The 27,929-nt window shown below is 49.7% G+C and overlaps 3 protein-coding genes and 1 long non-coding RNA gene across 18 annotated transcripts in view; 2 read left to right on the plus strand and 2 right to left on the minus strand.

The window, feature by feature from the left end:
• The window catches only part of AGBL3 (AGBL carboxypeptidase 3), a 55,670-nt gene extending 53,597 nt beyond the window's left edge, over positions 1-2,073 (plus strand). Inside the window, 2 exon segments of the mRNA XM_041753577.1 lie at positions 1,629-1,902; positions 1,905-2,073. Of these exon segments, the coding sequence (XP_041609511.1) occupies positions 1,629-1,902; positions 1,905-2,051 (421 nt within the window). The 3' untranslated portion in view covers positions 2,052-2,073.
• Positions 1-13,307, minus strand: part of LOC121490025 — a 26,585-nt gene extending 13,278 nt beyond the window's left edge. For 2 of the 5 annotated variants that reach the window (XR_005987487.1, XR_005987488.1), the window contains exons 1-4: positions 12,944-13,300; positions 11,665-11,774; positions 8,276-8,660; positions 4,192-4,309 (exon numbers count right to left, since the gene is read on the minus strand). This is a non-coding gene — a long non-coding RNA (uncharacterized LOC121490025). Of the gene's footprint in view, positions 1-2,161; positions 4,310-8,275; positions 8,661-11,664; positions 11,775-12,943 lie in introns of those variants that run through there. The other 3 variants (XR_005987486.1, XR_005987484.1, XR_005987485.1) reach the window with 3 other exon arrangements.
• TMEM140 (transmembrane protein 140) lies at positions 8,681-24,109 on the plus strand. 4 transcript variants are annotated; one of them, XM_041753575.1, is made up of 3 exons: positions 12,689-12,808; positions 13,209-14,282; positions 22,640-24,109. In XM_041753575.1, exon 3 carries the CDS (start codon positions 22,676-22,678, stop codon positions 23,228-23,230), a length of 555 nt encoding a protein of 184 aa, XP_041609509.1. In that variant the 5' UTR covers positions 12,689-12,808; positions 13,209-14,282; positions 22,640-22,675; the 3' UTR covers positions 23,231-24,109. The 4 variants fall into 4 exon arrangements, with proteins under 4 accessions (XP_041609508.1, XP_041609507.1, XP_041609509.1 ...); XM_041753576.1 differs by having other exon boundaries at positions 12,714-12,808; positions 13,242-14,282; XM_041753574.1 differs by lacking the exons at positions 12,689-12,808; positions 13,209-14,282 and adding an exon at positions 8,681-8,945.
• Positions 16,863-27,639, minus strand: CYREN (cell cycle regulator of NHEJ). 8 transcript variants are annotated; one of them, XR_005987483.1, is made up of 8 exons: positions 27,502-27,633; positions 26,603-26,723; positions 25,771-25,846; positions 25,109-25,258; positions 24,673-24,905; positions 20,906-21,005; positions 17,878-19,142; positions 16,863-17,591 (listed from the first exon to the last, which is right to left on the minus strand). XR_005987483.1 is itself a non-coding variant. In XM_041753569.1 (7 exons), exons 2-7 carry the CDS (start codon positions 26,707-26,709, stop codon positions 23,470-23,472), a joined length of 798 nt encoding a protein of 265 aa, XP_041609503.1. In that variant the 5' UTR covers positions 26,710-26,812; positions 27,502-27,639. The 8 variants fall into 8 exon arrangements, 7 of the variants coding, with proteins under 7 accessions (XP_041609503.1, XP_041609502.1, XP_041609500.1 ...); XM_041753569.1 differs by lacking the exons at positions 16,863-17,591; positions 17,878-19,142; positions 20,906-21,005 and adding exons at positions 23,470-23,605; positions 23,991-24,086 and having other exon boundaries at positions 26,603-26,812; positions 27,502-27,639; XM_041753568.1 differs by lacking the exons at positions 16,863-17,591; positions 17,878-19,142; positions 20,906-21,005 and adding exons at positions 23,470-23,605; positions 23,991-24,086 and having other exon boundaries at positions 26,603-26,837; positions 27,502-27,639.
• Positions 27,640-27,929: the final 290 nt, after the last annotated feature.

Below are 27,929 nucleotides of genomic sequence, written 5' to 3' on the forward strand. Positions count from 1 at the left end.
ACACAACCCTGAGATCATGATCTGAGCTGAAACCAAGAGTCTAATTGACCATCCAGGTGCCCTGATGTTCATTTCGGTATTATTCATAAGAATCAAAGAGAGGGACGCCTGGGTGGCTCAGCAGTTGAGCATCTGCCTCTGGCTCAGGGCGTGATCCCAGAGTCCCGGGATCCAGTCCCACATTGGGCTCCCTGCACGGAGCCTGCTTCTCCCCCTGCCTGTGTCCTTGCCTCTCTCTCTGTGTGTCTCTCATGAATAAATAAATAAAATCTTAAAAAAAAAAAAAAGAGTCAAAGAGAAAGGAAAAGAAATGAACCTAAGTGTTCAACAATAGAAAATTGCTTAAATTATAGTACGTCCATAAAATAAAATATTACATAGCTATGAAATATTATAAATACAGATTAACGTGAGATAATATTCACAATGCGTAAGTGAACAAAGGCTATAGAACAACTTTGGTATGGTTGTATTTATAGACTATGTAAATATATAATGTGTGCATATTATACACATTCAAACACATATACACCTAGAAAAATCCCTGGTAGCACATAATCCCAACAATAATTATCTCTGGATAAAACACTGGCAGAGGATAATATTCCTCTTTATGCTTTTTCCCCTAAGTTTTGATTAATGCCTATTTTTTATAGTATAATCAGCAAAGTCAATAAAATTACAAGAATAGGTAATTGGTGACAGTTTCTAGTTAGAAGGGATAGCTATCATGCTGGAGAAGGCAGTGCCTTCCTAGTATCTACTAGGTCAACTAATATGGACAAAACAGATAAGCATAGGTCCAGGCAAACAAGGAATCAATCACACATGACAGTATCAGTAGACTCAAAACTCAGGAAACTAAAAACAAAATACAGTGGACCTAGGCAAAGGTGACAATTAAGACCTAGCCTGATTTTTAATCATTATTTTCATGAGAGATTTCTTAGGGGCTGGAACTTAAATTGTTCTGTTCTTAACCCAAATGAATGAATCTAATGAACACTAATCAATATATTATCAAGATGACTTACATCTCTTTATCTCTGTCAAGCATTGGTCAGAATCAGATATTAAGGAATAAATCACATATTTGGCATTCCATCTGTTAATGATAAAAATTCTTGAGAAGGACTATGCAGATCAAAATGTGACTGGAGAGATTTTTCATTTCTAGGAAAAAGAAATAGATGCAACTTCTAGCTCTTAGATTTATATTGATCTTTTTTACTGACTATAGAAAAAATGTGTAACATGTAACTGAGTACATTTTTATAGAATAAACAAGTAGGTTTTTAGAGAGAGGTGGAACTTTAGAGAACATTTACTTTAACTAGGTGTATAGATAAGGCACTGAGCCCCAGAGTGGCCATTGTATCAGGAAACTGGGGGGTATCTCAATAAACATAGACTCTCAGCATTCAGAAGTACAGGATTGGGGTACTTCTGAAAAATCATGTCTAGAAATTGAAGGCTTAGACCATTCTCATAGAAATAATGGTAAAAGTCCTAAAGGAAGATGAATTCACCAAAGATTTAAAAATCTGACTTAAACTATGACAGATACCTAAGGACTACAAATACCTAGAGTACATGACAAAAACTCATGTATTTCATTTCTTTCCTAGATTAAAGCCAGCTACTTACATAAATATAAGGAGATACAGCACATCCTGGATAGCACCCAGAAATCACCTTTTTATAAACCAAAGAAATCTAATGGTAAGCTCTCCGGAGTGGTTCCAGTCTATGTCCCAGAAGTCATTTGAAAGCCTTTCACCGCTCAAAGCACCCAAGAAGAAGAGAAAAAATTCTCAAATCAAGGCCACAAAGACTAAAGACATGAAACCTCTCAGCTTCAAACAGGAGACTACTCCCTCAAATTTTAAAAAGGATGTGGATATTATCAAGAAAAGAGTCTTCAAGCTGAAGAATCCAATAAGCAAAACTCTATGCAAATAGCTCCACATCCAACTGAAAATAGGGATGAACAACCAAATAAGAATCATGGACAACGCACCTTCTATTTGAAGTTCCAAACGGACAAATAATTTAACTTTATGCTGCTCTGAAAACTGTGGATGAAAAATACCATATGCTTACATAGTAAAAAGAAGAGGAAAAGAGAAAAGAGAAACGCCTTCCCCATCCCTCTATTTCTCCCCTTACACATACATATGCATATACTAAACTACAAATTCTAGATAACCCATCTTCTTTAGTGGCAACATCTTTCAGAGATTTAAAAAGAAATCCAGAGAAAATACAGAAAATTTCAAATCACTTATTTATATTTAATTTTTGTCAAGATGGAAAAAATCTATGAACTTTTGAATTCTCTCAAAACAACTTGTACATAGAACACCAAACAACTAAGAACTCAAGGACGGAATGATATGTACTATCAATTACTTTAACATCCCTGGTAGGAACTTAATGAATCAGTCAACAAACATCTTTTCTTGAATTTGTTTTATCTTTAGTGTGCTAGAAACTATCAATGATATAAAAGACATTTGACATTTCTCCCCACTAGAAGACTACTGTTTAATTGTATATAAAACACACAAGACTAAAATAATTACAGAATAAGATGGTGCATAAAGTGCTAAGTTGTACACCTTCAACAATTAAAATGCTATATACTGTTCATTGCACAGAACAAAAGTGTCACAAAATAGCACTGAAATGCATAATTATGGTTTACAAGGGTCATTTTACTTTTCAAAATGTAGCAACAATGTAAAAGATTAGATGTGCGGTTTGCTTTTGAGCTGTTGAATGTACATCTGCAGCCATTTATTCATGCGAAAGCAAATGGAGCATCTCACGGTCTGTCATTCATAATGAATTCCAGAATCCATTTTGAATGGAATTCCAGAATTCCACCATTATGGAATTCCTCAAAGACACTGCAGAGAAATTGGTATGTCAGTCAAACAAAACAAGATGGATGTGATAAGTGAGAAAACAAGTCACAGGTCAACAGTGGTGTCCATTATAGGATAAGGCTAAGCAGAGAGAGAATCAGGTAGAGGAGGAGGCACATGAAAGTTACAGGCTACAAGTGTAATTAGACCATGGTAGCAGGATGGAACTGGGAAAATCTAAGGTTGGGTAGTCTACTCTCAATAATTCCAATTGAAGCCCCAAAGGGGATTCAAGGAGAGCTCAGTGGGGTGGTATTAAAAAAGTAACTGGCATGTTTTTGGTTTTGTTTTATTTTGGGTTTTAAAAGTTAGTTTTTAGAGAAGGTTCACAGCAAGACTGAGTAGAAAGTACAGAGATTTCCCATAAACTCCTTGACACTCACATATACATAGCCTCCCCGTTATCACCATCGCCCACCATTTGTTAAACTAATGAACTTACACTGATACATCCTTACCATCCAAAGCCTGTAGTTTACAGTAGAGTTTACTCTTAATGTACATTCTGTGGGTTTGGACAAATGTCTAATGAAATATATCCATCATTAAAGTATCATACAGAGTAGTTTTATTTTATTCTGCATATACATCTTTCTCTCCCCACTAAGCCCTGGCAACTCACTTTGTTACTGTCTCTACAGTTTAACCTTCTCCAAAATATCACATAGTTGGAATCACAATATGTGTAGCCTTTTCAGACTGGCGTATTTCACTAGTAATATGCATGTAAATTCCATCATATCTTTTCATGGCTTAATAGTTCATTTGTTTATAATGTTGAATAATTATTATTTATAATGTCATTGTCAATAAAATGTATAAACTTCTGGCAGTGTTAACTAAGAAAAAAAGACAAATTAATATCAAATAAAAGAGAGACCATCAGTGCTGATTCCATAGACATTAAAAGATTAATAAAAGAATATTCCAAACAACTCTCTACCCACAAATTGGTTAACCTATATGAAACGGACCAATTCTCTGAAAGACACAACCTGCCAGAATTCATACAAGAAGAAATAGACTAGCTGAATAGGCATATGTCGACTAAAGAAATTGAATCAATAAGTTGCCAAAAGGGAAATCATCAGATTCAGGGTTGACTGAATTCTACAAAAATTTTAAGACATTACACCAAATCTCTACAATTCTAACAGAAGATAGAAGCAGAGAGGATGATTTCCGAATAGTGTATGGAATTTAAAAATGATGTGGCCACTTTGAAAGACAGTTTGGCAGTTTCTTACAAAACTAAACATACTCTTCATGTAGGATCCAGCAGTCACAGTCCTTGGTCAGAGTAAAGGATTTGAAACCTATGTCCACAGAAAAACTTGCACGTGGATGTCATTAGCAGATCTATTCATAAGTGCCAAAACCTGAAAGAAACCAAGATACCCTTTAGTAGTGGAATGGCAAATAAACTGTGGTGCATCCAGACAATGGATTATTTAGCACTAGAAAGAAATGAGCTATCAAGTCATGAAAATACATTTGTATTGCTGCCCATTTATAAAAATGAATGAAGGTGTCCAATTCCATCCGTTATCAAAAACCTGGTAATGGACTAACCTACCCTCTATAAAACCAAATCATCTACATAAAATAATTGATTTCAGGCAATAGATGGTGAATAGCGCCAGACAGCGATGCTTGTGAGAAGGCATATATGGGATAAACTCCACATTCACTCCCACCTTTCTCTCTAGAGGCATTTTTTCCAAACCCTTGTTCTGAGAAGTGGAACCCAACAATCTTACTGGCCAGAAAAAATAAAGATCAGAGGTTGAATCTGCTATTATAACTGAAATTTGGAGGCAGAGTACTGAAAAAGAATGAACCACAGAAAAGTAGCCCCTAAACTATGTAGAAGTTACCATCAGGTTCTTGACCATATCCTAAGATGTTTATGTAAAGAAAGGCAAGAGTATGGTAAACAGAGTAGAAAAGAGTCCTGGCAGACACTGAAGTTCCAACCCAGAATATAGAGACCTTGGTGAAAATCCTCAACATTGAATTGAAACCCCAGAAAAACCATGTCCTGTGAGTAAAGACCATGCATAGGAGCAAGGGCTATATCCTAGGACTAAGGACAAAATTGGAATAGAACACTCTAACAAAGATTAAAATAAAGATAATCTGCTAGTAATACAAATTCTTCCAGAAAAAAACTCAACATTCTTTGAAGATAACATAATCCAGCCCTTCTACAATGTATCAAAACACCTTGTCTGGCATGTAAAATTAGGAGATAGGAAAAAAAAAGTGACCAATAGTCAAGAGAGAAAGCAGACAGAAGCAGACCCAGAGATAATTCAGTAAATGGAGTTAACAGAAAAAGACTTCCAAATGATCATTATGTTAAAAATTACATGACATTAAAGGTAAAATCAATGAAAACATGGAGTATTTCAACACAGAATTAGGCTTTATTTTTATTTAAACTAAACATATTATTGGTTTCAGAGGTAGAGGTCAGTATTTCATCAGTCTTATATAACACCCAATGCTCATTACATCATGTGCCCTAAGGCTTAATGCCCCTCACCCAGTACCTTGTCCTCCCACCCTCCCCTCCAGCAACACTGAGTTTGTTTCCTATGATTAAGAGTCTCTTACGGTTTGTCTACCTCTCTGATTTTGTCTTATTTTTTCCTCTCTTCCTCTATGATCCTGTTTCCTAGTTCCATGTATAAATGAGATCATATGATAATTGTCTTTCTCTGATTGATTTATTTTGCTTAGCATAATATCCTCTAGTTCCTGTCACATCATTGCAAATGACAAGATTTTTTTTTTTTTTTTTGGTGGCTAATAGTATTCCATTGTATTTCTATACCAAATCTTTATCCATTCATCTGTCAATGGACGTTTGGGCTCTTTACATAGTTGGCTATCGTGGACATTGCTGCTATAAACATTGGGATGCAGGTGCCCCTTTGAATGACTAAATGTGTATCTTTGTGGTAAATACCTAGTAGTGCAATTGCTGAATCATAAGGTAGTTCTATTTTCAACTTTTTGAGGAACCTCCATACTGTTTTTTGGAGTGGCTGCACCAGCGTGCATTTCCACCAATAGTGTATGAGGGTTCCCTTTTCTCTGCATCCTCACCAACATCTGTCATTTCCTGGCTTGTTAATTTAGCCATTCTGACAGGTGTGAGGTGGTATCTCATCATGGTTTTGATTTATATTTCCTTGATGCCGAGTGATGATGAGCATTTTTTCATGTGTCTGTTGTCCGTTAGTATGTCTTCTTTGGAGAAATGGCTATTCATGTCTTCTGCCCATTTCTTGATTGGATTATTCTTTGGTGATTGAGTCTGATAAGTCATTTGCAAATATCTTCTCCCATTCTGTCGGTTGACTTTGTTTCGTCAACTGTTTCCATTGCTGTGCAAAAGCTGCTTATGTTGATGAAGTCCCAATAGTTCATTTTTGCCTTTGTTTCCCTTGCTTTTGGAGATGTGTCTAGCAGAAGTTGCTAGTAATACAAATTACTTACTTACAGCAAGAAGTTGCTGTAGTCAGGTCATAAAGGTTGCTGCCTGAGTTCTCCTCTAGGATTTTGATGGATTCCTGTCTCACATATAGGTCTTTCATCCATGTTGAGTCTACTTTTGTGTATGGTATGAGGAAATAGTACGGTTTCACTCTTCTGCATGTGGCTGTCCAATTTTCCCAACACTGTTTATTGAAGAGACTTTTTTAGGATAGTCTTTCCTGCTTTGTCAGAGATTACTTGACCATAGAGCTGAGGATCCATTTCTGGTTCTATATTGATCTATGTGTCTGTTTTTGTGCCAGTACCACATTGTCTTGATGATTACAGAGCTCGAAGTCTGGAATTGTGATGCCACTGGTTTTGGTTTTCTTTTTCAACATTCCTTTGGTTATTCAGGGTCTTTTCTGGTTCCATACAAATTTTAGGATTATTTGTTCCAACTCTGTGAAATAAGTTGATGGTATTTTGATAGAGATCGCATTGAACATATAGATTGCTCTAGGTAGCAAAGACATTTTAACAATTTTGTTCTTCCAATGAGAATTAGGCTTTAAGAAAGAATCAAATTGACATACTATATCTGAAATTAATCATTCATTACATAGGTTTAACAACAGGCTAGAAAGAACAGAAGACCAAATAAGTTTTAAGACTGGTCAACTGGAGCTATGTAGAATAAAACTTAGAAACTTAAAAAAAAAAAAGGCCAGAATAGAGGGTAAGAGACACTCAGGATATGGAGTCTCTAACTCTTAATGTGTAACAGTTCCAGAAGGAGAAAAGTAAAGAGAATGAGGTAAGCAATATTTGAAGAAATCTGCTGAAGTGAAGCTCAGCAGAGTTTAAGCAGGATAAATACAAAGAAAACCATACCTAAACACATCATGGTCAAGCTGGTAAAAACCAAAGATAAAAGAAAAATTGTAACAGCAGCTAGAGGGTGGGGGGAAGCTACATTTCATACAAGTGAAAAACTGTAAGAATTGGATCTGATTTCTTTACAGAAACTATTGAAACCAGAGGAAAATGGAATTGCAAACTGAAAGGAAACTGACAACCTGAAATTCTAGGTAAAAAAAAAAAAAAAAAAAACCTTTAGGGACGCCTGGGTGCCTCAGCAGTTCAGCGTCTGCCTTAGGCTCAGGGCGTGATCCCAGGGTTCAGGTATCGAGTCCCACATGGGGTTCCCTGCAGGGAGCCTGAGTCTCCCTCTGCCTGTGTCTCTGCCTCTCTCTGTGTCCCTCATGAATAAATAAATAAAATCTTTTTTAAAAAAATCCTTTAAAAAATCAAGGCCACTATGAAAGAGGAGGGCTGAGTATCTACTGTGACACCATCCTCTTGGCAAACATGACCCAGATTCTATATCATCTTTGAGTCCCCATACAGGGCAGCAGTGACATCTACATCTGGAGGAGCTGGGGTCCTGAAGTTGTCACCAATCTAGCTCAGGCAAAGGGCTTTCGAAGATGAAACAAACCATGAGAGACCCCTAAATCTGGGAAACGAACAAGGGGTAGCAGAAGGGGAGGTGGGTGGGGGGATGGGGTGACTGGGTGATGGGCGCTGAGGGGGGCACTTGGCGGGATGAGCCCTGGGTGTTATTCTATATGCTGGCAAATTGAACACCAATAAAAAATACATTTATATTAAAAAAAAAAACACCCAGTGCTCATCACAAGTGCCCTCCTTAATGGCCATCACCTATTTAACCCATGCCCCACCTCCCCATCAGCAACCTCAGCTTGTTCTCTATAGTCAAGAGCCTGTTTCCTGGTTTCAAATAAATTATAAACAATTATCACTTGACTAAACATTGGCCATCTTCACCCCCTCACCTTTAAGCCTGGCAAGCGCCTCTATTCTCCACAATAACAGGTGGGCCAAACTCTTGCACCTGCAGGATCCCCCCACCGGTCTGTGCTGATTGTTCCTCCTAGAGCTAAAGGCTGTGTGGAGAAAATTGCTCATGGCAGCATCCTGGGTGATGGACAAGAGCGGCTCTGGGCCTCAGTCTGCTGGAGAGATACTAGGACAGTGAGATTCTGTAGAGGGAAACAGAGGATGGCAAATGCAGCTGAGAGAACAATATGCTTCCTCCAAAGAGGTAACCACAGGTCTTAAGATGACTCTGCGCTGACGATGGCAGCATGTGACAGAAGGAGCCTGGGTCGATGAGTCACCTCACCAAGAGCGCTTGGACTCCACTGCAGCAGAGCTCCACTGAAAAAAAACAGGAAATGTTAAGATACGAGCAGTTCTCCTGGATTCTTAACAGTGCAGACTCACCCCTCTGGTGAGTCCCTTCGCCCCTCCGACCCAGCTTGTCTGCACTGACCAGACACAGGCTCACACAAGCCTACAGGGAAGGGAGATCCTTGTGACCTTGACAAGTATTATCTGGCTTCGAACCTGCAGAAGGAAACTAACTCAGAAGAAGGAGGCTCACCCCAGAATATGGGCCCAGGAGTCCCGTACTACACACGTCTCCCCATGCATGCCGAGGAGGTAGGTTATAGCGCGCCGCTACTTGGATCCTCTAGGTTTTGCATAGTGTCAGGTGGGGCCTACAGTGGCCAGAGCTTGTGGGTTAGTCTCCTCTAGCTGCGATTAGCGTGTTTATATTTCCCTCAGTGCACAATACAAAATGGACTGTGTGTGTGTGTGTGTGTGTGTGTGTGTGTGTGTAGCAGCAAAGTTGGGGTGTAGCATTTTAATCAACCAGGCCTCCCTTCTCTGCTTTACTGCTAGTCTGGCTTGGGTTGGAAGGCTCTAGTCTGTTTTAGACAGATAGTTGTGGTCCACCGGACACCAATAACAAGCAACAAGCTTCAGTGGCCCTGCAGCCATGAGCATCTCTGGACTACCACAAAAATATCTTTCCAGCTTGGTCCTAGAGCAGGGCTCGGTGGAAGTATCTGACTACTTGAGACCAAGCCCTTTGGGGTTTCCCTTCAGTATACGCTGCTCCGATTTTTAAAAAATTTTTAATAAGAAGCCACCATACTTTAAGGAATATGAAAGAGGTAGCCAAATGCTCTTCTGTCCTAGTTGAAGAACATTGTTATGTCAGTGAAAAGATTAAATGAGTTTATACAAGGCTGTGGATCTCTTGAATCACCTTTCGTAGAGGCCAGTCCTCTGAAGGTACAAACTGTTTGGCAGCACTTAAGAGAAATGTGAATAGGATGACCTCTTCACTTGAGGACCCAGGAGACCTCTCAAAAATGAATCAAAGAGTGAGCTCCCCAAACTGCCATGTTACTATGTGATAATGTCTGTTCTTTAAGAACAGACAAGATCCTGGCACCTGGGTGGCTGAGTTGATTAAGCATCTAACTCTTGGTTTCAGTTCAGGTCATGATCTCAGGATTGTGGGATCGAGCCCTGTGGCAGGCTTCGCACTCAGTGGGGAATCTGCTCGAGATTTTCTCTCTCCCTCTCCCTCTGCGCCTCCTCCACTTACTCCTGTGCGCAAACACAATATTCATTCTCAAATGAATAAACAAATAAATAAATGAACATATATGCTCAAAGAGGGATTGAAACCCTTCCAAGGAGCCCATAAAATCTCTGTGCTCAGGTGGTAAGTTTACCTACTCTTTAGAGAAAATCCCTCAGATGATGGCAACTCCCCCTTTTTCCCAAAGGAAAAGAGGACAGTTAGGCCATGAATTCACAGGGACCCAGGGTCACATGCAGGTCTAACTCAGACATCAATGCAGCTGACCCCTGAACATCCACACCCACGGCAGGACATCTGCTTTTTTCCTCTTCAAAAGTAATTTAGATTTCAAGTCCACAATACATAACTATTATCTATAATCACCACGCTGTCCATTAGTCTCCAGAATCATCTTATAAACTGAAAGACTATATCATTTGATCAAATCTCCCCTTTTTCCCCTCAACCCAGCCTCTGATAAACTCAGCTATATTCTATGTTATTGTGGGTTTGATTTTTTTTTTTTTAGATTTCATACATGAGATCCTGCAGTATTAGTCTGTGTCTGATTTATTTCACTTAGTATAATGTCCTCCAGTTTCATCCATGTTATTGCAAAAGCAGGATTTCTTTCTTGGCTGAGTGATATCCCAATATATATAAGGATATAGATTATATAATATAGAATCATTTTCTTAATTAATCTGTCAGTTTGCTTAGAAAGTAGATCTCAAGTGTTACCACCCCGCAAAACATAAGTCAAGTGATGGATATATTAACTAACTTGATTGTAGTAATCATTCCACAATGTATATGTATATTAAATTATGTTATATACTTTAAATATATGCAAGATTTGTCAATCAGTACAGCTGGAAAAAAAAAACATTAAAAAAGCAATTTAGATTTACCTCTGTTGAACACTTTAATTGCTGCTATTTTTTGTTTGCTCTTAATTGATGTTTAATAGAATTATAATGCCTGAGAGCATTTTTTTAATATAGGTGGGTTTAACTTAATTATGATACATTATTTTTCTTTCATTGAGTCCCCTAGAATGCAAGGATGTAAATATTGCATCTTTACTATTATTTAAACCATCATTGACAGTTTATAAAACCAGGCAGGCTATTTGAGGGAGGGGTGGAGATTATTTCAATACATCATTAGAAATCTGTAAAAGTAGCTTAATATTTACCCAAGAAACTTTATTGGTAATATTAGTTTTAACACAATGAAAAACTGGAACAGTAAAGACATCAGAGTTAAACCTATCAGTATTTTTATCAGTTCTAAATTCATAGATTAAGGGACTTGCAAGTTACAACCCTTTGTTTCTTATTTTGTAATTTTCTGAAATTTGTAATTTCTGATTTGTTCATGTATTCAACACTTAAATGTCCTTAGACTTTATTCAGTTAATTTGCAGGTTGGATTGGTGTTAAGTACATAGAAGTCCAAGCAAACAAAGAATTAAGGCAATTATCATCTTCAGGGAAGATTAACAGTTACATGGGGAAGGAAAAAAAAAAGTCACAATTTTTTAAGTAGGTTCCCCTACTGTGTGTTATATTTGCAGACCTTGAATACTGGTTTAAACAAAATCTTCAGGGGATCCCTGGGTGGCTCAGCAGTTTAGCACCTGCCTTTGGCCCAGGGTGCGACCCTGGAGTCCCAGGATCGAGTCCCACGTCAGGCTCCCGGCATGGAGCCTGCTTCTCTCTCTCTCTATCATAAAAAAATAAATCTTTAAAAATATAAATAAACAAAATCTTCATATACCCAGTTTGGAAGGAGGAGGAAGATAAGACCCGTTTGAGGCACATGGAGTCTGGGAGAAGAAATTAAATCTTCATCTGTTACAGTTGAGAGTCAATAGATTATGCCTGAAACTGGAAAACCAGGAGGGCCGGATACAAGCAGGTTAATTTTGAGAACTGACCTAAGGGATCCCGCTCAAACAGGTGCAACTATTTGCCTCTGGAGGAGAAGGGAGAGCTTGCGATTGCGGCTTTTCATGAGGAACTGCAGAGACTGTGGGGTTCTTTTGAAACTATGGGCGTTATATTCAAACACATTTTTTATTTTTTTTTTTATTTTTTTTTTATTTTTTTTTTTTCAAACACATTTTTTAAAATGTTTTTCTGTCTCTTGTAGACTACATCACTGTGCTCACCGGCACTCCCATTTTCACAGGAACTATTTTATCTAGATGTGCCAGAAAGTTAATTTTGTGTCTGCCTTGAAGGGCAGTATCACTAAGTATTTAGAAATCCTGCTTTTAATCTCCACGGGGGCCATCACTGCGCACCCAGCACCGGCACCCAGCACCGGCACCCAGCACTCGGCACCCGCACATTAGCTCCAGTTTGCACTGTTTCCGTTTCACAGGTGGGACTCGGGTGCCGATGCCGACGCTCGGCTCGGCGAGCTACTGTGCTGCCTGTAGCAGGGAGGCCCGAGCCCAGAGCCTCTCTCTCTCCTAGCAGACCTCGGCTTTCTAGGGTCTGGGTTCAGGAGAACTGCACGGGGGAAGACATGGCCTGGGGAGGTGGGGGCTCCGGTTCGGCGCCCCGAGCCAGCTCTGCTCCCACCTGGACCTCGCGGCCGCTCCCGTGCGCCAGGACGCCCGCGGGGACGGGGGGGGCCCCCAGCAGCGGCCCCGCGCCCACCCCGAGGGGGCCGAGCAGGTGCAGCGGGGCGCGGGGCGCGGGGCGGGCGTCGGGCTCGGCCGCAGCCTCAGGACGGCCCCTCCTCCGCGAAGTCACGAGCCCCCGGCGGCGGGGAAATGAAAGTGAAATCGGCGGGGGGCGGGGGCAGCGGCGGCACCACCGCTCCGGCTCGAGCGCCCCGAGCTCCCGCGGCGCACCGGCCCCCCCGCCGCCCCCGGGAGCGCGGCCCCGACCCCGCCCGGCCTCCTCCGAGCGTAAGTACCGGCCCCGCGGCCGCTCCGCCCCTCGCGCCCCCGCCCCCCCGCCCCGGGGCGCCGGGCCCCACCGCAGCCCCCGCAGCAGCGCCCACGGGCCGCCCCAGGCGCAGGACGCGCCCCCCATCTCCCCACTCGAGTCCGGCTGCTGCTTCTGTTTCCTGGATGGCTGACGGGGGCTCCCTCGGGGCGCACAGGCGCACGCGCACGCACCGCTGCTGTGCTCCTCGCCGCGTCTCGCCCCGCTCCATCCCCCTCCCCCCGGCCGCGCCCGAGCGGAGCTGCAGCGGGTAGGACGACCCGGCCCGCCCGCCCCTCTCCCCGGCCGGCGTCCCCCGCAGCCACGCCTGCCCGATCTTACCTCCCCGTGAAGGCCGTTTGCTGCGTTTCACTTTTGCAGAAACACGTGATTCTGGAACTATTTCTCACGCAGAAAGAGAACAACTGTCCATGGTGCCAGCCCCCGGGGATGGGTGTCGCGGCCTCCCGCCGAGGCTTGACCATGCTTCCTTGGCTCTTCTCCAGTCCTGCCACCCAGGGCGGGTCTGGCCCAGCCTTCCTAGAGTCTGCGAGACTCCCATCGCCTTGACCTGCCGTAGTTGCCTCCCGGTGGCAGGCACTCAAGTCCCTTCACACCTTTTGCCAGATTCTGTGCTGCGCATTCCTGTGCATGAATCATGGATCGCATCTCCGTGAACTCCCAAGTGGACTGAGTAGGCCGACAAGACAGGACCATGTTGAGGGGCTGCTGTGCGTATTGCCAGATGGCCTCCTGGAAAGCTTGCACGAGTGTTTGACCACCATCTGTGCCACCCCCCCACCCCCCCACCCCCCACCGTGACCATAGGAACACGCCGGCTTCCCGCAGGCTCGCTGTCAGCCACTTTCACCTGCAGTTTGATAGGAAAACTCAGAGGTTATTTGACTTGGCATATCTTTACTTATATTACCAAAGGTATAGACTTTCCTGTTAGCACATGAGATCTAGTGATTTGTGCAAGAAGGTTCTGTATTTGGCCTTTCTCCTCTTGGCACGGAGCTCCCCAAACCCTTGGAATTTCCCAAGTGATAATAGAGAGACAACAGTGTCTTTAGTCATAACAAACTCCTTTCAACCATATCTGGATTTAGGTTGATGAGCTGAATTTTGACAAGTCCCTGCAGGCAGGGTTTGGTCACCAGGGGAGGCCACCTTGGGATTAGAGGGGAACTTCCTAGAGCCTCACCCCACAACCCTTGGGGAGGCAGGCTGGCTGGACATTTAGTCACCCACGCCCAGTGATGTCATCCTTCGAGCCAGGTCATGAAGCCTCCTCTGGAGGTGGGGAGGTGGCTCTCTTGGGACTAAGCCCTTTGCCCTTGGGACCTGGCACTCTCTTCGAGTGGGTAGTGTCAGAATTCAGGTAAATAGGACACCAGCTAGTGTCACAGAGAATCGCTCGGTGGAGGGAAGCTCCCACACATCTGGTAAAAGGTACCTACTTTGGCAGACCTCTTCTGAAACGTCTTCACATCTTTGTCCGTTTCTATGGGGGTTAATGTTTTCCTTATCTATTTGTATGAACAGCAGGTGTATTAGTAATATGGATCATTTCATGTTTATTGCAGATATTTGCCACACTCACCGACTTGTAACTTTATTATATTGCCTTTGCTATATGGAAATGTATCTTTCTAAGCAGTTAAATCTGTACTTTTGTCACTTTTTTGTGACTTCAGTTTGCTCTTAAGTTCAAAGTGCTCTTTCCCGTTTGCAAGTCAGATCTTGATTTTTTTCCAGATCTTTCCTTTCTGTCCTCAGTTCACATTTCATGCTTGGATTCACGTGAAATTTACTTTGATATGTGGCATGAGATGAGGACTTAAACTAGTTTTGTTTTCAGTTAGCTCATCGATTGCTTTCGCACGGGTTAATGGAAAACCTTCCACTGGACTAGAATGCCACTTTTATCACATATTAACTATGAAGTTAGCATAGTTATGAACTATGTGTGGCTTTTCTGAGATCCTCTACTCTTGAGCTGTCCATCCTAGTACCCCGGGTCGGGGGGCAGATTACTACCATTCTGGAGGTTTGGGCCCAGTTTCCCCCATCTTTTCTAGGAATCTACCTGGGATCTGTATTACTTTAGTTCAGTGACTCTGGCCTGCTGTCGGCCTCAGAATGGTATATTTTCAAGTGATTTAATAAGTGTGACAAATACCTGCAAATTTAATCATCGAATACATGGACAGCACGTTCTCTTTAGCAACTGAGCTTGACGGGTGCTGTGCAGGCAGGGAACCAGGCCTTGGGCTGGGCCCCATGCAGCCCCACGTGTGGTGGCAGTCCACAGGGAATTCGGTTGGTTGCCCAAACCTAGACTTCAACAGACTTTGGGAGGTGATCCCGAGATGCCCAGTGCTTTTGTGAGGAGAGTCACCTTCCGTGTGGGTGGCAGCAGTAGGGGTGTGGGGGTGCTAACCGGGCAGAGGGCGGGAAGGAACAGCCCACGCCAGCCCTGAGACTGACGTTTCCTGAGCTTCCCAAATACTGGCCCCGAAGGCTGAAGGGGGAGGCTGCACAGCATCAGGACTCCATTTGGCAGGATTTGCTTTCTTGGAGTTACTTGGGTGCATCTTGGAGCCCTTTTGGATGCATTACAAACTCGCCATGGAACAACCGTGTGCTCCTGTGTGAGGATAGAGGTCAGGTTCCTGGGAACCTGGATCATCTCTCCAGCCAATTGTCTACAAACCTCTTGCAAAATTTAAGATCTAGGTCTTAGTGACTGTTCCTCTCTACCTCCTCCTCCTCTTGGGTGCAGCTACCTCCATTCAGGGAGGCCTTGGTGCTTCCCGCAGGGCTAGTTGGCAGCATGGGAGTGAGGTCACCCCAGGCCTCTGCCCCGCCTGTGCCCTCAGCCTGCTGCCTGGGAGCCCAGCTCCCTGTGTGCACAGCGACAGGCGTTAACAGGATACTCAGAAGATTATACTCCGTACCTCTCACCCTGACCTACAAGGCCCTCAGTGACCTGGGTCCACTCACCCGCCAGGCCTCATCTCAGTCATGGGGCTGCAGCCACCCCGGCCCTGGAAATCAGCTCCTCTCCCAACCGCGTGTTTATGACAACTGCTATCTCTTCCTGGAAGGCTCTGCCCCTGGCCCCACTCAGGGTGGCTCTTTCTCACCCCTCAGGCCTCAAACCCAACATCTCCTCCACGTGCAGGCCTTCCCTGATCCACTGAGGGAGATGAATGGCTTCCTCCTGTCACCTTCACCTTTACTTCATCCTGTTTATTTCCTTCCCACATCGTTTTTAAAAATCACAATTATCTTTTTAAAAGTATACCATTGGCGTTGGTCTCCCCAATGAGAAGGCAGGCTTGGTGAAGCCAGGCCCCTGGTTTCCCCCGATTGCCAGATTCCAGAAGGCCTACAGCAGAGGGAACCATCCAGAAGGTGCCATTAATGGGGTGAGAAGGTAGAACCCCCGGCCTCCTCAGTAGGAGGGGGGTGTGACTCTCCCTGGGGATTCGGGGAGAGGGCCCAGCAGGAGGACCACGAGCAGCCCTAGTCTCCAGGACTACTTGCCTCCAGACTGTGCCTCAGGTCCTGTGAACCCCAACCTCGGCCTCCCGCCAACTAGACTAGCAGGGGAGCCTCACCACAAGGACCAGATGGGAGGGGTCCGAGGTGCAGGCATGGACTCAGGGAGAAGAACCGTGTCTCCCTCTGAATTATTTTCCAGCCCTGCCTGCCTGGATCACCTGCTTGTGAGGGCTAGTACCTGGCAAAACAAATGAGCAGAAAGCAAATGAACATCAACAGAGCCACTGAGACGGGCCCTCTTGGTGTCACGGGGCTCTAGGGGCCCATGATTTTGACCCTGGGGGGGGGGGGTGGGAGGGGGGGGGGGCAGCGTCGTGGTGTCCTAGTGTTTCTGCCGGTGAAGCTGCTTTTGTTTACATGCAGAATCGAGCTGGCCTGGGGCCTGGAACCTGGGCGCTGCCCCCGCCCCCTCTGAACAGTAGGAACCCGGGCTCATATTTCAGCCAAAGGAAATATGACACATTTCCCCTTCTTCTTCCCTTTTATTTGTGTCAGAGCCACACCCAGACCATGACCACACTGCTCCTGTGTCCACCCGGCCGAGGCCTCTGCTCACCGCACAGTGCTCAGCTGGCCCAACCCTGTCCCACCCGTCCTCTGGCTCTATTCCCCCTGCAGGTCCTCCCCCTCTCTCTGCTCCTGCTGCACTCCCAGCCCCCTTCCTCCGCCTGCCCCCACCTTCCTTTTCACCCCAATCCCACGTAGGGACAGGATTCCGGCTCCCACCCCAGGCACAGGCCCGCGGCGCCTTCCAGAAGGGATGCAGGGGCAGGGGGGGGGGGGCCGGCTCCGAGGCCCATGCGGACCCCATGGCCCCAGCCCTGGCCCTCCCTTCTCTGACTTCCAGTTTCCTCTCAGTGATGACAGTGATGGAGCTAGTTCTTCCTAGATAACGCTCCCCGAGCCACACACCATCATCTCACTCAGTTCCTAGGACGCCTCCAGAACCGGTTCCAGTGGACTCGCTTTACGCTGACAAAGCTGGGCCCTGGGAAGTGAAGTGAAGGACCGCAGCAGGTAAAGGGCAGACCTGGGACTTGAACCCAGAGCCCTGATTCCACATGTCTCCAGATGGCAGTGCCTGGCAGGCCTGCTGGCGGCTCCATGGACACAGGTCCGTAGTCGTTACGGCCTCCTGCCGGACGGGTGTCACTGTCCACGGGGACTTGGGGACCTTCCCTGTGTGCTCCTCTGGAAAACAGAGATGAGAACCCTAAGAACCTAATGAGGCAGCACCTAGTACAGGCCCAGCCCAGGCCCGGCTCTCAGGGAATGCCCAGGAGGGCTGTGGCCTGGTGTCAACTATGAATGAGCCTGCGATCCGGTTAGAGCTGGTGCTTAAGGCCTTCCACTGCCCAGAGAATTCCTGAAGCTCGCCCTCCTGCCCTCCCACTGCTGCCCCCTCCAGCTGTCTGAAGCCATTAATGATAAGGCCCCCGGAGGTGAACTTAGAACTGACAGCAACCTAGGGACCCACCTGTTTTCTCTTCCAAGCTTCTGTTCCAACACCAAAATGATACGATCCGGCCTCCACCAAGCAGCCCTGTAGGCCCTGGTAGCGACGGCTCGTGGCGGAGCCCTTGGCCTCCAAGGGCCCCGTACTTCTTGTGCTCTCACTGTGCGGCTCAGGTGACACATCCGAGAGAGAGGAGCATCTTGTAGAGGGCTCCCATCACATGGAAGAATGAGGGGCCAGAAGGAGGACGACCACCAGGACAGAGATGTAGGTGGGGAAAAAAATAAAACACGGGGAGGAGTCTGAGCAAGTCTGTGTGCCATTGGCAACATCCATCCAGTCATCCACATGTCACTGAAGAGACCTCGAGTGCCTACCGGGTGCCTGGTGCCGGGGCCAGAGCAGTAAAAGATAGATTTCTGGTAGATAAACGGCCAGCCGGCCGCAGACACCGAGGAATGGGCAGCGGATCAAATTCCTTGCCTCCACCTCACTGGGGCGAGTGAGGGGGGACAAGGAAAGGCTAAGGATGGTAGGTGGCAAAAGAGCTGTGGAGAGAGATCGGGAAGGGGGCCCCAGGGGTGCTGGCCACTGGGCCTGTTAAGGTTGAGGTGCTAACCAGGGCTGCACACGGAGCTCGGCAACACATTCCAAGGGGACTAGAAGCCCCGCATCTGGTGGACGAGCCACTGTCTGGCCTAAAGAGGTGCAGGGGTGCTCTGCGAGGCCACCGCGGGGCACGGCACATGACAGGGGCATGCAGGGATGAATGAGGCACCTGGCAAGAGAGGTGCCAGGCTCTGGAGACCCTCTGGGTGCTGGATGTCATCAGACCCAGGGCAGGAAGAACAAATTGAAAAGAATGGACCAACGGGGGGTGGGGGTGGGCTTGGTTGTTCTTACAGAAGACGGAGTAGAGGAGAAGGGGGTTTTGTGGGAGTCCCAGTCACTGGGACACGAGGAAAGGGTAGCATGGAAGGAAGGCCGTGATCTGCACAGTGATGGACGAGAATTCGTGCATGGGCGTGTGATGGATGCGTGTGTACGAGGGTCACAGAGGGAGGCAGCGAGCAGGGGAACAAGCGTACTAGGACAGCGTGGAAAGTGCCCTGGGATTCCGTGACCCGGCAGTGTGAGGCCCCCTCGGGCATCCTGAGAAGCAAGTGTCAGTGGCAAGAAATGGGGATCCACAACATCCAGCAAGAAGTGAGGATCCACAATGTCCAGCGCAGTTACTTCTAGTCTTGCCGAATAAGGTCGGACAGCGGACCGCGTGCATTGGGCACCTGCGGAGTGGGATGCAAACACAGACTTCTGTGAGCCCGGCTGCGTCAAACAACGCTATGGAAGGAAGCGTGATGTCCGCAGTGGTGATTCCTACCGCCATCCAAAGTTATAGACGATTTTTAGTCATTCACAAATTTTTCTGTTTTTTGTTGTTGTTGTTTGTTTGTTTACAATCAGCATCTACTGCTTTATTATAAACCGGAAAAAAGTTCAGCTAAAAAATAGCAGCAGCAATTGAACAGCCTTCCCGGTTACCGTCCCAAGGATTGGAAAGCTCCCAGTGGCCAGAACGGGATTACTAGGATTGTTCAAAGCCACAAGAGCCAGGGCCAGGCCCTGAGGGCAGCAGAGAAGAGCGCCACGGGGCTTTCCAGCCAAACACCCGTTTGCTTCCAAACGTTTAGACAAAGGAGCCACGACTGGCCTCCAGCCCTGTCCGCTGGTCCCAAGTCTCTCCAGGGGTCCGCAGCCACAGCTTTGCTGGCTTGTCAGGGTGGGTATGTGACAAGGAGCGGGAGTGACTACAGGATGCCACAGGGCATTTCCTTCCTTCCCTCCCTCCCTCCCAAGCTCATTCATTCAAAAAAAGTTCCTAGTGTGTCTCAGGCACCATCCTGGGGATAAGGTGGATGGCAGAGGTGGTTGGGGGAAGTCAGCAGCATTGGAGCCAGACAGCAGGTGGGACCCCACAGTGGGTGGGCTGGGGAGCAGGCTCAAGGATGGGGCCGCCCGCACCTCGCCGCTGAACAGAGCAGGGGTGCAGCACAGGGAGCAGGTGCATGTGGCGCCAGGTGGCCTTGACTGCAAGCTCCAGACCCCAGGAGCTGGCCCTGAACTCTATGCCTGTAAGGACCAGGGAGAAGGGACACTAGGGGCGACCTCCTCCTCCCCCTGCGCCGCTCCCCGCTCCCGGGCTTCCCAGCTCCATCTTTCTTTAGTGCAGCCTCCACTGAAGACCTCCCAAAGGGCAGCTGGGAGAAAGAGGAAACCCCAGACAAAGGCCAGGAGCCCGCAAAGGGAGCCTCGGCCAGAGGCCCAGAGGCAGCTGCCACGGTACCCCCTCTGGGGCCCCAAGCCTTTTGCATGGGGTAGGGGTGGGGGGCTCTGTCTTCAAGTCAAAAGTGCTTAATAATAGCGAGTTTTGGAACCCAGGTGGAACAGGCTTGGAACAGGGGCGATGAGAGGGAACGTTCCTAGGAAGCCAGCCCGGCTCCTGCTCTGTCAGGCATAAGCAGCGGGGCCTAGTCAAACCTCGTTTCCTATCAAACCCTTGTTCAAATGGGGTTTCCAGCCTGGAAACCTGTTCCACACCCTGATACCTAAATCCACTAAAAACCACAGATACAGGTTCTTACAGGTGTTGGTTAAATATGCAGAACCATACAAACCCCTCCCTGCGGGGCCCGGGGGACACTGAAGACCCCTGAGGACCTGGGAGGCCTTGCTGTGCAGCACCAGCTCTCCAAGAACCTCCTGGCTACATTCAGACAGGGCCTCAGGCCTCCTGGGTTTCATTAATTCAGGCCTCCAAAGGGGGCAGTGAGGGGGCGGGGAGGACAGGCCCCTCACACTTCCACTGCAGGGCCTCCCTGCCCAGCTCCCCTGAAGAAGCCATGGGCCCTGGTCGTCGCAGCTTGTGTCCCCATGTGTCCACATCCTCATGAATCCGAAACCTCCTAAGGGGGCTCCGGCCTGGCCCCCAGGCAGCGTCCCCAGCTCTCTGCCTAAGGAGTTACTGAGAAATCTCATTGTTTGCACTTACTCAGGTCTCTGACGAGCCACCTGCTGAAGGGTGAAGGATTGTCCTCTGTGTGATGGTGTTAGGAGGTGCAGTCTCTGGGCGGTGACCAGGTTGACAGTTCCTTGTGAATGAAACCAGTGGCCCTGTTAGGCCCCAGGCTGCTCCCCTGTCCCTGCCACCAGGGGAGGACAATCCAAAGCTGTCCAGCTATGAAGCAAGGGTGGGTCTCCCAGCCACGCCGTGGGCTTGCCAGCCTCGGGAGCTGTCCCCTGCCGTCTGCAGCCTCTGGCTTGGTGGCCCCGGCGGCCCACATCCTGTCCCCTCACGAGTGTTCTTCTTCCCCGCCTGGGCACTTTCTGTTTGTGCAGAACAAATGAGGGATGTGGCCAGATGGCCCTTTCTTCCAGGCAGCTGAGGGACAGGGAGGGGGCTGCTCCTTCCCGGGGTCCCTTCCGAGGGAGCCTCCCACCCCTGCTCACCCCAGGCCAGGACACCACTCTAGATTTTGTCCCCTGCACCTGGTGTCTAGTGAGGCTGGCAGCCGGGAGTTCCTGAGCACTCCAGAATGTTGGTGGCTGTTTTACTCCCATATTTTACAAATATGCAGATGACTGTTGTAGGGGCCAATTTAGGGAAGTCCTAGGAGTAAAAATGGAGTGAAAAGATTTTTCAGGTTTGATGAGGAAGGTGTATGCTATATGAGAGGGGCTACAGTTAAGTTTTCTGCAGACCGATTGGGCAATATGCAGTAAAATCACTAAAAAAATATTTCTACCTTGGACTCAGTGACCATACTCGTGGACACCTGGCCTAAGGCAAAGTCAGAACCGTAGGGCAGGACTGTGTTTATAATGGTGAAGAATGGAAACAAGTCAATCATGTGCTCATGAGCTATTATGCGGCCATTAATGTTTTTGAAGACCATTTAACAGCTTTGAGAAAGTTTCAGAATATTCAGTGAGAAAATCCTTGCGGTCAACCCTATAATTATTTAACAAAAACAGCACATAGGAAAAAACTACCGGTAGGGAATTAATAGTGGTTTTATGTATGTGGTGGGATAAGAGGCTCTTTTTTGTATTTTTTCTTTTAAAAAGTATTTTCCGAGATCCTGATAATTACCATCGTCCTCAGGGACACTTAAGAAAGTAGTGAGTATGACTGTGTGATTTCATGACCAAGTGGCGTCTTGTCTTCAGAGAGTCCTGACTCCCAGAGCAGGGCAGGTGAGCTCAGAGAGCAGTCTGCAGAGCTCCTCAACCCCAGCTCCTGTGAGCATGAGCTTCTGAGCTTCTAGAACCACCAGGGCCTGGCCCTAACCCTAGAAGGTCTGATTTGACTGCCTGGGTCCCATTGACGGTGGTTCTCACAGCCCCCGGGGGGCATGGCTGTGGCCCTGAGAACTGGGGACCCCTGTGCCTTCGGCCGTCCCCCAGCTCCTGGCCCCCAGGGACCAAGAGGCTCCTCCTTCACCCCTGACAAGCCCATCCTCGGAAGGACCTGAGAGACTCCCTCACGGATGTTTGCAGGGGCCTGCGGTTGAAAGGGCAGCGAGGTCTTTGTTCAGAGGGCAGGGGTCAGCCACAGGCACCCCATCTGCCCCGGGCTGGACAGCGGAGGCCTCACTTTCCCGGACTCCCTGCTCCCTGCGCCTGGGAGGGGGTCCATAGGCTCCTGGAATTCCAGAAGGGAGAACCTGAACTTGTGAGGAGGCTGGGGGAGAGCCCGGGCGCTCACTGATGTGACTTCCCGCAGGTCCCCAGGAGGCAGCGGAGCACAGGGCAGGAGAAAATGGCCCTCCCGAGGCCCAGGAGGGGCAACCAGCTGCTCTTCCTGGGCATCATGTTAGTCACGGTGGTGGTCATCTCCCTGCTGTTCTACACTCTACTCTGGAAGGCCGGCAACCTCACGGACTTGCCCAACCTCAGAATCGGCTTCTACAACTTCTGCCTGTGGAACGAGGGCACCGGCTCCCTCCAGTGTCACCAGTTCCCCGAGCTAGAGGCCCTGGGCGTGCCGCGGGCCGGCCTGGCCCTGGCCAGGCTGGGTGCATATGGGGCCCTGGTCTTCTCTCTCTTTGTCCCCCTGCCTCTGTTCCTGGCCTGGTGCAACGGTAACGACGGAGAATGGCAGCTGGCGGTGGGCTTCCTGGCCATGGCGTCTGCGCTGCTGGCCAGTGGCCTGGGCCTCTTCCTCACCTATACGTGGAAGTGGGTCAGGCTCTCCCTCCTGGGGCCTGGGTTCCTGGCTCTGGGTGCTGCCCAGGCCTTGCTCGTCCTCCTGCTGATGGCCACGGTTGTGTTCCCTCGGAGGGCAGAGGACAAGAGCAAGCTTGACAGCTGCTAGTTCTGTCAAAAACATGATTGCCAGAGTTCAGTCTGAATCTCGCTCAGAGAAGGTGCCAGAAAACCGAGGGGCTGGTATGTCTTCTCAGCCTGTTTCATAGCAAATGCCGATCTCAAGCTCTAGCAGACGGGGCCCCTCCAGGGTGAAGGTGGGGTACTACGGGTCAAGAAAGCCAGGAGGCAGCAATGGCAGGACAACCTGAGTGCAGGGTTGTCCGTCCTACGGGGCTTCTAGGGCTCTCAAGGACACCTCAAACCCGCGTAGCTCATGGTCACAAGAACTCCTGGTTCAATGCACTGATCTGAGCAGGCCGTTCTTACGTCATCCTCAGAATGACAGGAGATTCCTGTCACGAGGTCTGATTTCCAAGATAATCTGCCAAATGTTGAAGTTGAACCCAGTGAGGATTCATGGCTACAAATGGGGAACATTCTGAGAGAGAGAGAACAAGAGAGAGGGCCAAGAGCGCCTCGGCGTCTCCCTTGGGCCCTGGTGAGCAAGCTCTCCCTCTCCATGGTGGGTGTCATGGGATGGGCCCAGGGGTGACCCCTTGAGGGATTCACTCAAGACAGAAGCCATGGGCACAAATTGAGGCCTTGGTGGCTTTGAGGGTCTCCTGGACCTGAAACCAGACAAATCAGGGGGTCGGGGGGCAACTCCCTACTAGCACGTGACCCAGGCGAGCAGAACAGTCCCAGTGCACACGGAGACCGCATCCCTTCCCTTCTCCACCCAGAACTGGAAAGGACAGAAACACAACCTTGGCCTTGGGGAACTGTTTGTATTTCTCCACGCAGCGCATTGACGACCCCGCACAGCAAAGGACTGCCTCGTCCCACGCCTGTCAAAAGCCACACTGAATAAAGACAGAAATATGGACTCTGGGTGTCTGGTCCTTAAGAGTTTCCCGTGGGCTGCAGCCCCACTCGGGTTTCACGACTGCCCAGGGACCGAGGCGGAGCCAGCCAGGGAAGGAAGTGGGGGCGCGGGCCGGAGACCGGAGGCCTTCCAGTCAGGGCCCCAGGCAGAGGAGAGCATAGTGGCGCTGGGTGGGCAGCTGCCTCCAGGGCCGCTCGAGTCATGGAAACTAGGTCTAAAATAGGCCTCCTCCTTAAGCGGTAGGAATTCCAGTGAACTTCACCACCATACTCTCCCTCCTTTCAAGATTAGTAAGTTAACCCCTTGTTTCCAGTGGGTTTGACCCCATGTCTGCCTTTTCCCCGGGGCTGACCCTCCAGGTGGAGGAGGCGCAGTACAGAGTCCAGGGGAAGCGCATCCCAACAGGACAGCGCCCAGGGCTCAGAGCATCCGGGGCCTGCCTTCCAAGGAGGTCGGGGGAGGGAGGCCCCGACAGGCAGGGCCGGTGAGCCGGCTTCCCTCAGGCCCCAGCAGAAAGTCCTGGGAAGTGTGTCCTTTAGCTGAAAAATATTTCCCTGACATACTTCAGCATGTCCTCGTCCTCGTCCTGGTCAGGGCTCGAGCGGCACGCAGAGTCAGGCCCCGCGGGTCCCTGCTGGGGGCCGAGGTCCTGAGTAGGGGCCTCCTTCCCATTGTCCTCATCCTCACTTCTACTCCCAGGGGAACTCGGGGCCCACGCTAAGCGGGCTGGGAACAGCTCTGGCTTATCGGCACCAGCCGGAGTCGCTGACTCCCAGGGCTCTTCCTGTTTCCGGGCCTGTGGAGTAGAAGTGACAACAGTGAAAACAGACATTGTGTTGTTTCCCGAAGGAATGTGCGGGTTTATCCATCGTCAGCGAAGCAGAGCATGTGCAGAAGCCACTGTGAAGCCAGCGTGTGACCAGGTCAAGTGACCAGGTCAAGCGGCGCTCCTAAATCAGAGCCTCCCCGTCCCCTCCCCTCCCCGCCCCTGAGGAATACCAGGGTGGAAAAGAACACTAGGAAAACCGTATCTGGAAAGGCAGGGGTGACAGGAAGGAGCACGGGACACAAAACTTGAGTGCGGGCCTTGGCTCTGTCACTTGCTGGCTGTGTCACTATGGGAAAAGGCCTGGGCCTCAATTCCTTTATCTGTAAAATGGGGATAATATCTGAAATAACCATCGCCAGGTGACGGCAAGGATTCAGTGAGCCAATATATACAGAAGTACCCAGTCAACATACACACAACGCTACAGTGGTACAACCACTATTCGCTTCAGGAGCCAGGAAACCTGGGTGGGGGCATTCGGCTAAGGAGTCACCTCACCCAACTGAGACCCCACCAAGAACATAAGCATCTAAAGGCTCCCCATTGCCTCCAGCTACCAGCCCAGTCACGCCAGGGACAGCTGCCCTCCCTCCCACGGCCACTCCCGCCCCAGGTGTCCCACCCAAACACTGAGTCACATCTCACACAGGGAGAGGCCAAGGGGAGTGGGACCATGAGAGATGTGCTAGACACGGGACAGGTGGAAGACATGGGATGACAGGGGACGGGGTTCCCCGAGGCCACCTGAGAACGCAGGGCGTCTCTTTTGGTGCCATTAACCAAGGGCCCAGCGCAGTTTCTGGTCATGACTAAGAGCCACAGTGGACTTTACCTCAATCAGGATCCCCAGAGCAACGTCTACCATCTCGGCCTCACTCATGCAGTACACAGTCCTCACTGCAGACAGTCTGAAAGGAAGGCATGGTGCTCAGATGGGGACAGGCGGGTCTCAGGTCTCACAAGAGGAAAGAGAAGGAGAGCAAGAGTCCCAGCCCAGGGCCCTCCCACCTGCCGCCACTGGAACAGGGTATGAGGGCCGCTCCTTGGAGCCCCTGGCCCCACACAAGGGACTCCAGCGGGTCAGATGACAGGTTATCAGGCCCAGTCATGACCAAAACCCACCTGCACCCGTGGCCACTATAAAGCAGGACCCAGCAGGTCTGAAGGGAGGTGGGTCAGTAAGAAGAGCCAGGGAGGGGAGCACTGAGTGCCGGGCCTAGGAGGATGCAGGGACGCTCCCTCCCCGGTGGCCTGAGGACTCCCCCAAACCACCATCATTCAGCTGATTTCATGCTGCTCCAGTGACTGCTGCTCATCTGTTCCCGATCTTCCTGCAGGCAGACTGGCCCCTGGTCCACTGAACTTGACCACTTAACGGTCACAATGCTTGTTGCAAATGAAGATACCAGCATCTTGGACAACTGGTGTCTGAGAGTTTGGCTACTGTGCATTAGCCAGAAAGGGAGTGTTGCCTGGGAGCTGACACCTGAGGCCTGGCCGGGGAGCTGCACCAGCACCCTGCGGAGGCATCTGGGGCCTGGGACCCTGGAACACCCACCACCTCCTGCTCCCCCAGCACCAGTAGGTTCAGCCCCAGCAAGTGTGATGCCCACAAAACCTCCCTCCTCCTGTTTCCCCAGGTCCCCAACCAGAAGTTGCCCCACCTTGCTGCAGCAGCTCCCTGCACTGCCCTCTTTGGCTTGGGGGTCTCCTGGGTTGTCATCCATGCGGGAAGGACCCTCTTCTTATCCCCGGATTTTACAGCTTCCATCTCTCTTTTCTTTCCTGAAGTCAGAGCCCAGGCTTAATGACTTGCTTTTCTAAATCAGGACAGCAAACCCCATTCTCATCACACCAGGAATTCCAGGTTTGTCCTGCATGGGAGTCATATCTTAATTCCTACAAAGAACAAAGTTTAGCGAATTCTAGTAAGTCAGAGTACTCCCAGCCATCAACTGTAATTACTGGTCAGGACAGGCCAGAGGTTAGCTGGGCAAAGAGCAGGGCCCAGATGCTGGCTGTTCCCGGGGTGCCCAGCCTGCCCCACCCTTAAAGTATCTTCCATCCTCTCTCCCTCACCTCCCCAACTCCAGACCTGTCATTTCCTCGACCTTGGTGCAGTTACAGGGAACCCCAGGACCACTTTAATTCACCCACACTCCCTTAATCCAAAAGATTCATCTGACAGGCCAGATTCTAGCCCGCAGCAGGGATGGGGAGGAGGACAGGGATCCGGGAGAGGGGCAGGGATGGGGGAGGGGCAAAAGGGATGGGGGAGGGGTGGCAGGGACGGGGGCAGGGCGGCGGGGAGGGAGGGGGGTGGGGCCTGGGGAGGCCTGGCGTGGCCTCGGGGCACCCCCAAGCCCGGCCCCCGCACTCCCGGCAGCCTCTCCTCCCCGCCCCCCCCCCCTCCGGCCAAGACTCAGTCCCCGCCCTGGGCTCTCCCGGGTCCCAGGCTCCGCCTCCCACCCGCAGCGCAGGGCTCCGCCCAGGACCGCACTGGGGCAGAGGTCAGCCGAGACCGGCCGGAGCCCTCTCCCAGTCGTCACCGTTTATCGCTCACCTGGAAGGCGGGGTACCCCGTCAGGGGCTGCGAAGTGCGCAAGGTCGCAAGGAGGTTGGGCGCAGCCAGCGGGGCCCCGCAGCCGCTCGGCCGACCCGACCCCGGCCTCACCCCGCCGGTCGGCCGCCGCGAGCCCGGGCTCCAGCGGCAGAGGCGAGCGAGCCCGCGCCCCGATCCCCGCGGACCCGCGCCGCCCGCCACGCCGGGGCCGGGAGCGGAGGGACGCGCGGGCACCTCCACCTCCACCTCCACCCGGCGGGCGGGCGGAGGGAGGGCTGCCGGGCCGGGCTCGGGGACCGCGCGCTCCTCGGCTCGGCCTCCCCGCCCCCGGGCTTCCGGGGCCTCCGGGCTTCCGGGCGGCGGGACCCGGCCGGCCCTGCGCGCGCCCCCGCCGCCCCCCCCGCGCGCCCCCCCGCCCCCGCCCCCGC

The sequence above is a fragment of the Vulpes lagopus genome, chromosome 4 (genome assembly GCF_018345385.1).
Source record: "Vulpes lagopus strain Blue_001 chromosome 4, ASM1834538v1, whole genome shotgun sequence".
Taxonomy (NCBI): domain Eukaryota; kingdom Metazoa; phylum Chordata; class Mammalia; order Carnivora; family Canidae; genus Vulpes; species Vulpes lagopus.